The 10,702-nt window shown below is 35.5% G+C and overlaps 2 protein-coding genes across 2 annotated transcripts; both read right to left on the bottom strand.

Moving 5' to 3' along the window:
* Positions 1-1,536: 1,536 nt before the first annotated feature.
* LOC103464782 (transcription factor HES-5-like) lies at positions 1,537-3,242 on the bottom strand. The gene is made up of 2 exons (XM_008409135.2): positions 3,131-3,242; positions 1,537-3,024 (listed from the first exon to the last, which is right to left on the bottom strand). The coding sequence occupies exons 1-2, from the start codon at positions 3,191-3,193 to the stop codon at positions 2,701-2,703; spliced, it is 387 nt and encodes a 128-aa protein (XP_008407357.1). The 5' UTR covers positions 3,194-3,242; the 3' UTR covers positions 1,537-2,700.
* A 3,849-nt stretch (positions 3,243-7,091) lies between these two features.
* Positions 7,092-8,519, bottom strand: LOC103464783 (transcription factor HES-5-like). The gene is made up of 2 exons (XM_008409136.2): positions 8,410-8,519; positions 7,092-8,295 (listed from the first exon to the last, which is right to left on the bottom strand). Exons 1-2 carry the CDS (start codon positions 8,470-8,472, stop codon positions 7,864-7,866), a joined length of 495 nt encoding a protein of 164 aa, XP_008407358.1. The 5' UTR covers positions 8,473-8,519; the 3' UTR covers positions 7,092-7,863.
* Between the last annotated feature and the right edge of the window lie 2,183 nt (positions 8,520-10,702).

A 10,702-nucleotide genomic window follows, 5' to 3' on the forward strand; every position in this document is an offset into this window, starting at 1 on the left:
TCAGATGGCTCTGGGTGACAACAGCAACACGCTTCCATTCATTTATTGAGGATAATTGTTGGGTCTCGAGGGAGCAGATGGAGACCTGAAGGAAGATACAGAAAAACACATGAAGCTCCTTAACTGTGGGAAAGTGATGAAGCTGCACATAAAGGACATTTAACTTTTATGCCTTGTATTTCTGTCATCTAGACCTCATAGGAGAGAGAACAATCTCTTTCCATGGAAGAAAAAAATCATTATTAGTCATTCATAAATCTCTTTGATATTGCATAGCATATACAAAAAACACACATAAGACAATAGCTCTGTGATATTATTTGTACTGTCAATGTATTTTTCATCAGAAAAACATTGAAAAACTGCAAACGAAGGTGCAGATATCCAGATGCAGACGGCACGTGCCTTAGAGGCAGCGTGAGGAGAAGATCGATGGGAGGTTCCCACACTTCCTCCCTGTGCTGTGGTTAGTGGAGCACAAAGGGATTTCTGAAACAGATGCTGGCTATGTGTTGCTATAGAAATGGTGTTCCATCACCAATCATCTGGAGGGAAATTGCCCCATTGGCTGGCTATAGGAATGTGTCTAATTTAAAATTCTATGACAAAATATAGCTTTGGTTTGCTCTGTCATATTCATTGATTGTAATAATTCAGAATCACTGGTGACGGAATATTATCAATTAGTGATTTCCAGATAGACGGTTGCTTGCTGAAGTTTGCCAGAGCTGGCTGGGTAGTCACTTCTGCTGCTGTGTAATTGATTCTCATTCAGCTCCAGAGTTTTCGCTTATGTCTTTTTGATAAACAGAAAGAGAGACTTCCCTCTCTAGAAGGAAAATATAAACTGTGGCATTAGCAGCATGATATGGACATTGGAGTCTGAGACTATTTCTGGGGGGCAGAAAATAGAGGAGGATATTTAATTTCTCTAACAAACTCTGTTCTTATTTAAATTGTTTAAATTTGGGCATCAACATGTGAAACAAGTAGTCTAAAATTGAAAGTTGGGGAACCTTCAGTAGTTGCACCTTGGGAATCAAATGTAATCTGATTATCTGCAGTATTCAAATTACATTCTGGGTTAGGCTATCAATACTATTCACAAAAAAGCAATTTATTTTTCAAATGTTGCTTGTTATGATAATTAGAGATGGCATAAGCAATCATGGTAACAGAAAAAACTAAACTGTTTTCACCTGAGATTTACATGATTTCAGGAAGAGGTTTCTAAAGATCCTCCCTTCAGGCTAAAATATGATTCAACTCTCCTCCAGTAGTTTTCTTGAGTGAGATTATTCTGATTTCTCACATTCAGTCCATGGTTTTACTGGGGAAAGAATACAAATGCTTCTCATCCTGTATTTAACTTTCTTCATCAAAATTGGAGAACATGTTTCTAATTACTCAAAATGTGCCAAATGGCTGTTTTTTCTAGTTTTACTAAACATATAGAAATGAAAATGATTAAATATAGAAAAGGAACCATAATGTATACACAAAGTTGTCAGAAATACAGCAGAAACACCATTATTGAGGATTTGGTTGTGTTTATTACCTCAAACACTTGAAGTTGTGAAACTCCATACAAATCTGATGAAACATCAAACATCAACTTGTAGATTTCTACAAGACACTGTACTCAGAGAGAGTAAAGGAATAACATCTTTATAAAAGATAAACAACTTGAAGAACTCACTGTTCTTTGAAATTTTGCAAAAGTTGCGTAAAAAAATCTCTACACTTTATAAAGAGAAGATAGACATCTTCTTTCTGACCTAAACCGATCACATCAGTCTTTAAAACCATAATTTGATGAAGCAAATATTATCAGCACAAAAACGTTCAACATGAAACAGTAAAAAAAAAACTGATCTTAAAATAGATCATGCCGCTCTAATCCCTCAAAGTGGTAACAAAATGTTCAGAAAAAGAACATTTTTGATATCTGATCGAATATGATCAAAGTGTCCACTGTATCAACCACAGAAAAGAAAGTACAATTCATAAAATTGCATTATTATTACACTTTTATGAAGTAAAGTATTGACATAAGGATCTCAGAAAAGATCTGTTTGGTATAATCAAAGAGAATAAAAGTCAAAATAGGAAACTCGTCCTTCAAAAGAACTTTTCATCAAAGCAATAAACAGAAATCAAACCATAGCAGGTGTTACCTTAGCATTATAGTCAAATAACATTGGCAACAAGAATTAGTTCATGCAATATGCACCAAAACTCTTCATGTTATTTCCTAAGAATAATACATCTTGCACCGAAAGAAAATGAATCATGGAGCTTCATATATAGAAGCGATTCTTCTTCACAAACAGAAGATCAAGTTCTTAAAATTTCCCAATTTAGTTCAGTAATCTTGACCAATATGGTACTATTACTGTACAGAACATGATAAATGTTATCAGTATTATTATTTACCCTAAGGTACAGTAAAAACAGATTGCAATTCAATCTATGAAATTTCATACAACATGCATAAGATTATTTTCCTTCTCAACACAATAGATGCTGAAGCAATTTCTGCTGGAAATATAATAAAAAAATGCAACAAAAATACATACGCAATAAAAACTCTGTTTAAACAGAATAAAAACTCTGCTTAAACAGAATAAAAAAATCTATTTTTTTCTAATAGTCATGTTTGACCAACGTGGTCTAGTAGCATCTACAGTCAGTAGGTTTCTACCAAGGCCTCCACAGAACTTTACAGTCTGAATCCTCATCTGTGGTGCTCTGAACAGTGGAGCTCAGAGAGATTTCAGCCTTGGTCAGGTTGTCATCAAAACAAGCCGTAGTGCTTTTAAGACCGTTCAGCTGTCGTCTCTGTCGATGGTTCTGCTGCAGCAGCTGGGTCAGGAAGCAAACTGTCATCTCCAGGATGTCTGCTCTCTCCAGCTTGGACTCTGGCTGCTGTTTGAGGAACTCTGGACCCAGGAGAGACTTGAGCTGCTCGATGCTGCTGTTGATTCGCTCTCTGCGTAACTTTTCCACCAGAGGCTTTCGGAGCTGTAGAACGAATAGAGAAGTCATTAGTAAACCTATCATGGAATGAAATGTTGTTGTTAGTAGAAAAAGCTTAAATATTAACAGGTTTTCAGAGAATCTAACTTACCTTGTGGTTGAGAGTAAGATGCTCCTGAGAGTTGGTCATCGCTGCAGTGATTGTAGGTGCCATTATTTGGTGTTGATGCTGTGGAGGTCTCTGAAGAGAGAATCTGATCTCTGCTGGCTGCAGCGCTCCTATTTATAGTCCCAGATCTCCATATCAATGTGTGGGTCTCTGTCTGGTTGAGCTTTCCCACAGTCTGAGCCAATCAGATCTTCGAGACAGACAATGGGCATGTGGGGCACTAACATGCTGTCGTTAATGCCTGCAGGGCATTAACAACAGCATGTTAGATTTGAGAAGGAGCAGGTGGAGCAGACTCACAGCACTTTGTGTCAATGTGGGAAAGTAGTGACCCTGGAAGCTGATATGCTCCCTACGGTGGAGATCAATGGAGATAGAATAACAGCACACTTTTAGATTTAACATTTCCTAACAGAAACAAAACAGCTTTCAGACTCAGAAAAAATAAACATTTATTGGTTAAGACTAAAAATAATATACAAAGTAGCAAAAGTTTCTTTTTCCTTATCCTAAGATAATTCACGTTATCTTAGAATAAGATAACGTGAATTATTAGTTTTATAGCAGAATTGCATGAAAAGGAGGAATCCTATGAAGCATCATAAATAATTTACCATGGTAGAAATCATTAAAGATACAATTCATGTCAATTAACATGCTGAGGTCCAGATGCAGCTGAGTTTTGGCACGTGCCCTCTTTGAGCAGCAGTGTAATTATTAACCGACACGTGCCTTGTAGCCAGTGTGAGTAGCATGTCGAGCTGAGTTTCCCACACTGAGTCTGCTGTGATTAGAGAACCACAAAAGGCACGTCTGTGACAGGTGGTGGCTCTTAGACACAGAGCATTACATCACCAACCATCTGGAGGGAGAAGCACCCATTGATGGCTTTGACAATTTGTATAGGCCAAATTCAAGTAAGAACTCCATACTAGACTGTACAAAAATGTTTTTTGTTCAATTTTAGCTCTGTAATTATCTCAAATTGTTACCCCATGATCAAAATTGTAGACACCCTCATAAAATGTAGTCTGGTTCCACTTCTGAACAATGGAACAGTCTTTGGGGACACAATGTCTTGAAGTGTGTCAGATCCCTTGGGAGAACTAGTAATTTGCTACAAGTGCATCTCATTCACTTACATTATTAGTATCCAGAGTTAGTTGTATTACGTTGCATCGTTTTCTGTAACATTTCATTGTTGTGATCTGTTGTAATATGTAGATGTTGATTTTATTTTCTTACGTATTTATGAAACTTTACCTGAATGTAAGTAGCCATAGAAATTTGTCTATATGGTCAATAACAATATAAAATGCACTTTAAATCAATTTAAATAGAAAGACGTGTATAAAAAATGTTGCTTACATAAAATCCATCATAGGCTCTAAGTAAATCAGAGTTCAAAAACGCTTTATTCTAAAGATGCTAGATAATTTAAGATATGCAACTTTCTTTAAATGTCAACAGTGAAGGATATAGTGCCATCTAGAGGTACACATGACAAATTGTAATTTACTGAATTAGCTACACCTTTCCACTAAACTAGTGGCACCAAGAAAACAGTGTAAGCACCAAAAAGTTTGTAATGAAGTTTGAAAATATTTTCTTTGACACCTTTTTATTCATTTTATTTTTCTTTCTTTTTGTTTGCTATTGTTTCAGCCATGTCCTGTACTCTGATGGAGGAATATATAACATAGAAATATGTGAAAGTGTCAAAGGCAGTTTCAAAAATATTTTCCTCTACATTATCCACTTTCTGGTCAGTGATCACAAACTACAAATTTGTTCTGTAAACTTGTAAATCAGTTTTGTGTTGCATTTTTTCTTCTTGTATCATCAATGATCCTATTTAGTCTGAATGGCAGTGAAGTGCCAAACAGGGGATTGAGAGGTTATTTTTATGAGTAAACTATTGTTTTTACTTTAGGTCTCTCCTTTGGCCTCTGATCTTTATGTTGCTTCGGTATTAAAAATCCTCTATTCAGAAAATGTTTAATGGTGAATTGTCTTTTTCTGTCTTTTGTTAAAATCAATTTGTAACTTTAAGCCAGAACTTCACATATATATGGAAGTGGTAAGATTCCTGTGAATAAATACATTAAAGAAACTGAATTGACAAAAAATATATATATTTGGGAGAAACAAACCTACAGAAATTAACTTTGTAAAAAAGTAACAGATTTTCTAAGTGAGGCTTTTCTAAGTGAGGCTGAAAACAACGTGTGTATTTGGAGCTGGACTCCTTTTTAATCTGTCTCCCTTCAGGTCAAAGGTCGGAATCTATTGTCCCACAGCGACTCTGTGAGTGAGCCTTTTCTGTTTTCCCACACTCCGTCCTATGATGAGAGGAACAATAGAAGTGTGCCTCATTATGCAAAGCATAAGGCAATCATGACCTCTTTAAGGAGGGCCATTGTTATTCAATATTTCACTTTCAAACATCTAAAAGTGAAGGTTCTGCACAAATACATAACAATCTTTCACAGTTTAGATTTTTTTTCAATACCAAGAACAAAATGGCATTGAAATTGTTACAAATCAGAGCAGAATCTCCTCAGTATGTGCACTTTGTGCCACTAAATAGGCAGTTGCCTCTGTTAAACAAGCATAATGAAATTTGTTCTTACTAAGAGAAACATATATAAAAAATTTACATTTATGAACTGCAATCCCAGTTTAATTTAGTTAATAAAATATTTTTGAAATTATTGGCTATTTTAAATATTTTACATATTGTCATACTTTTTGGATTGTAATTGGTATTTTCTTCCATAACTGGATGAAATGTTTAAACACATTTAAGAAGGAAGGGGCTGCTTTTCGACACGTGGCAAATCCCTTTGGAGATTGGTCGACTGCTGGTGAGGTTGATTATGTTAATTACATTAAACTTCTCTCCCGGGCTTTCTCATTCACTGTTGAATTAAATGAAATCCGCTCATCCACCTAAATCTAAATGAACCCTCTTTCCATATTTCTTTAAAACATTTAAAGTTGTTCAAATTTAAAATTTCTTAAAAGAAAATCATTCTCATTTCTATCTCAATTGAAATTAAGATTTGACAACATAAACTGTATCATCATCAAAGAGGGATACTGTTCTATAAGATTTAGCTTTCAAAGATTTATGTTTTAGCTTTAAAAAACCTTTGAAAGTTGAAAAAGCTTCAGTATTGAAGTTTGTATTAAGCAGGTAACAATTCAATAATACAAAACATTTAGACAACACTGAAGCAAAATCACAAAATAAGGCAAGATTTCACTATATTTATGTTAAAAATCATTTTCTCTTTGAAGAAGGAGCTATTTTTAATGTTCAAAATGAGTCAAATAAAGAAGTAGATATCAACTGGATTACTAAAACATGAAAGAATGCATTCTGACATAGGCCTTTTACAGTTACTGCTCAGTCTCTGAGTTAGCCTGTGTCTCCTGAGGTCAAAGGTCCAGATTTATTGCCCTACAATGAGTTTTCTTTGGTTTCCCACACTCTGCCTATTGATCTGTAGGGACAATAAAAGTGTGCATCATTAAGCATCACATTAGATACACTGTCATGACTCTTTTCAATGGGGGGACATGTCAAAATATTTCTTTTTGTTTCTAACACTGGCATTTAAACCAACACATAAAACTGTGCTGTGACACAATTTTCAGTTTAGTTTTGCTGAGTATTTTTGAGACCTTTTATACAGAGGTAACTGAATATACAATTGAAACCAGTTTTATGCAGTGTTTTATAGATTGCATAAAACACCCTTTTTCCTCATTGTCTGAGTTGCTGCTCAACCTACATAAGTAGAGTTGTGAAACTTAAGTCATCGATTATCAATTTCTGTTTATTGCCTGCTCTAAATTTATAAATTTTACTTATTTGTTACTTAAAAATCCAAAGGTAGTAAAAAAAAAAAAGTGCAAGGATGTGATTTTAGTTTCAGCTCGGTTGTTTATTAAAGGCACAATGAGACAGAAAGTACAGAAGTTCCCGCAGGAAGTGATGATACATCACAACAACTTGTCGATTTCAACAAGAAAATGTCTAAAGATCAGAGAAGCATCTTTTTAAAAGACAATTGACAATACAGTATATTCAAATACAACTCATATTACTGATTAAATGTTTAACAAAGTTAAAAAATAGACTGACCTTACAACAGATCACATAATGACTCTAAGACTTACTTAAATGTGACACACCAAAGCATTTACAAAGTAACATTAGAAATGAACTTTCTATTGTCACAGATCCTTCAGTAAATTTTCAAGCATCAGTTGAAAAAAATCACTCAAAAACCAACATTGAGCTTTCACTGGGAGGATGTTGTAACTTATTAGGTGACTTATTACGTAATATTTTCACAGAAGATAATTCTACTAACTCAGGAAAAGTTCAAAGGAATTTGTCCTAAAAAAGGACAATTTAATTTTTGACCATTATGATCAGCATTTAACAATTTGTAGTAAATCACAGAATTACAGAGAAATTCCAATTGCAAAGACAATATGATTTGCAATACATTTCTTTTGTTAAAAGAAAACACAATGTTGTTGTTTCCACAGGAAATGTGATAATATGCATCATAAAAGCACAATTAAATCAAATGCTTATTTTCATTCAATAGAAGCAGTCCAAAGAAACACGTGTCGGTACAGGTTCTGTCTACCAGTCTAGTATACTTTTTCAGGCAATAACCTCAGGCTGTAGATGTCTACCATGGCCTCCAGGGGGTGCTGGTGGTTGGACTCTTGTCTTTATTGATACTTGTCTCGACTGTGTAGTTCACAGAAGAGAATTTAGCCTCTTTCAGGTTCTTCTCAGAGGAAGTCTGCAGCTTGCTGAAGTTGTTCAGCAGTCTCTTCTGGGATTGCGTCTCCAGCTCGTCTTTGGAGAGGAAGTTTGTCATCTCTTGGACACATCTGGCATAGCCTAACTCAACACCTCCTGTGTCTAGAGCCGGATGCTGCTGCTGCTGCTTCTGCAGGTGTCTCAGGAAGCAGACTGTCATCTCCAGGATGTCTGCTTTCTCTAGCTTGGACTCTGGCTGCCGTTTGAGAAACTCTGGAGCCAAGAGAGACTTGAGTTGCTCGATGCTGCTGTTGATTCGCTCTCTGCGTAGTTTCTCTACCAGAGGCTTCCGGAGCTGCAGAAATCAAGAACAAAGCAGTTATTAAACTCATTCTGCAGAGTGGCATTGGTATCAACATTTACAAACTCCCACAGATAATAACTATATTTCTTTGAACTTCATATTTACCTTGTGGTTCAGAGTCAGATGCTCCTGAGAGTTGGTCCTTGCTGGGCTGATTGTAGGAACCATATCTGGATCTCTGTGCTGTGGAGGTCTCTGTAGAGAGAATCTGATCTCTGCTGGCTTCGTCCCTCCTATTTATAGTCCGACATCTCCATCTGAATGTGTGGGTCCTGGTTTGGAAGAGGTTTCCCACAGTCTGAACCAATAACAACACAGGCCAAGAAAGAATAGAAGTCTGCCCTGCCACATGCTCAGGGCTCATGTTAGTGGGGGACAATAGTTTGATCTCAGGGGAACAGGTGGAGAAGTGGTGGGAGATGAAGGGGAAGAGGCACTGAGCTCTGTATGAATCTGGGAAAGAGGTGATTTCTCATGGAGATCAGATCTACCACTTGATTCTGAGATCAGTTACATTGCACCAATTATCCTTTCTAACAGGTAAAACATATAGTAGTTTGTTTAATTTTTTGACATTGAACATTTGTTTTATGTCATAATTGCAGCTGTGTTTAAAATTAAGTTTTACTTTTCATGGTTTCTATGAGAGGCTGTACATTGCATTTTTTTTTTTTACAAAAAAAACATTCCACATCATTTATAATCTGCTTTAAGCTGAGGTTTGCTTTAGCTGAGTCAAAATTTGCAGCAGGTGCACCCATCAATAGACTTGCCAACATTCTTATGGTTTGTGGTGTGAGCAGAAAGTTTCTCCCAGTTTCCCACACCCCAGTCTTTATTGGTGTGGTCAGTGCATCACAAAAGGACTTTGAAAAGAGTATTGGGTGACAGATGCTGGACGTGCGCTCTAACAGAGACAGAACCTGACGTCATCAACCATCTGGAGGGAAACCGCCTGATTGGTTGCCTATCTGAGACACATTTTATTGACTTATTTAAGTCCAGCTTTACTATGGAGGTGGCAAGACACAACTGAAGTCTGCCAAATTTAGTTTTTGGGGTTAAAGACACACATTGGTGTGCAATTTTTAAATGTATTTTTATTGTCTGTAAGCAGATAATAATAAAGAGAAATAAATAAATACGTGCAATTTATATATATATATGATTCGGTAGTTTGGTAGATTTTAAGTTTACAGTCAAATTACTTTGGATTTGGTTTTTGTTGGATTGGGTTTGTATTTATTTAACCTAAAACCACCTTAGGTGTCTTTACATAATCATTATGACTACTTTATAGAAACACTAGTCCTGTTATATAATTATAATTGAATTATAATTCATCAACAAGCATTCCACCATTTCTTAAATATGATCTGTGAATCTGTTGTCCTTTAGGGACTCTGTGAGTGAACTTCTTCTGGTTTCCCACAACCTGCCCTTTCACTGCTTTAACTAAAGGAACAAAAGAAGTGTGTCACCTTACCCAACACACTGGCTGTCCTAAAAGTTTTGATATTCAACACCTGGAGTTGAAGATTGCTCTAACTTGATGACCCAGCGAGTCTGTCCTACTTACTTCCTTTCTTTTTCAAATATTAATTAAGAAGAAACACCACAAATTCATAATATAGAGGACAGAGTTTACTAATAGTAGCAATAGGGAATGGATTTACAAATTACATTACTAGTAAAAGGTTTTTATTTGTGTTTTTTAACCAGTTAAATTACTTTATTTTGGAAACAATTATACAGAAGCATAGTTGTCATGTGAGCACATTGGTTACCATACAACTGACCAATCAGCATCACATGTTGGCTATAACTTGGAAACATGTTGAAGACTGCTTACTAAAATTGAATGAACGACTAGTTTACTTTACAAATGACTCAATTGTCTTAGTTGACATTTAATGTCTAAGATCCTTTCCTGAAACATTTGCAAAACTGTAGTTATATAATTATTTTTTATGTTGTCAATTTGAAATTACACTCATGCATCTCAGTCAAAGTTTTATCGATACATGCAACGAGTGCGATAGCAGCTGCTTTATGACACGAACCAAATTGACAGGACMGGTGGTGCTGATCATAAAAAATGCTACTCTCCAGAGCTTTCCCACACTCCATAAAGACATGTGACCAAGAATAGATAAAAAGATTGCAGTTACCACAGCAATCTTTATTTAATTTTTTGCTTTATTTTGGTTTTTTGTTACTTTATTTGTTCATTTTAGAACTGATTTTTGTTAGAAAAACACAATATCAGAATAACTAAAAATATTTTACTGAAGCTTTTATTTCTGAATAAGTAAGTAAGTAGTAGGTGGTTTTTTATGTCATACTGTCTGAGCAGAAGCCTGACTTGTATAACATAGTAGCAGAACATTTTATTTAA

This window comes from Poecilia reticulata, linkage group LG5, assembly GCF_000633615.1.
Source record: "Poecilia reticulata strain Guanapo linkage group LG5, Guppy_female_1.0+MT, whole genome shotgun sequence".
In the NCBI taxonomy this organism is placed as follows: domain Eukaryota; kingdom Metazoa; phylum Chordata; class Actinopteri; order Cyprinodontiformes; family Poeciliidae; genus Poecilia; species Poecilia reticulata.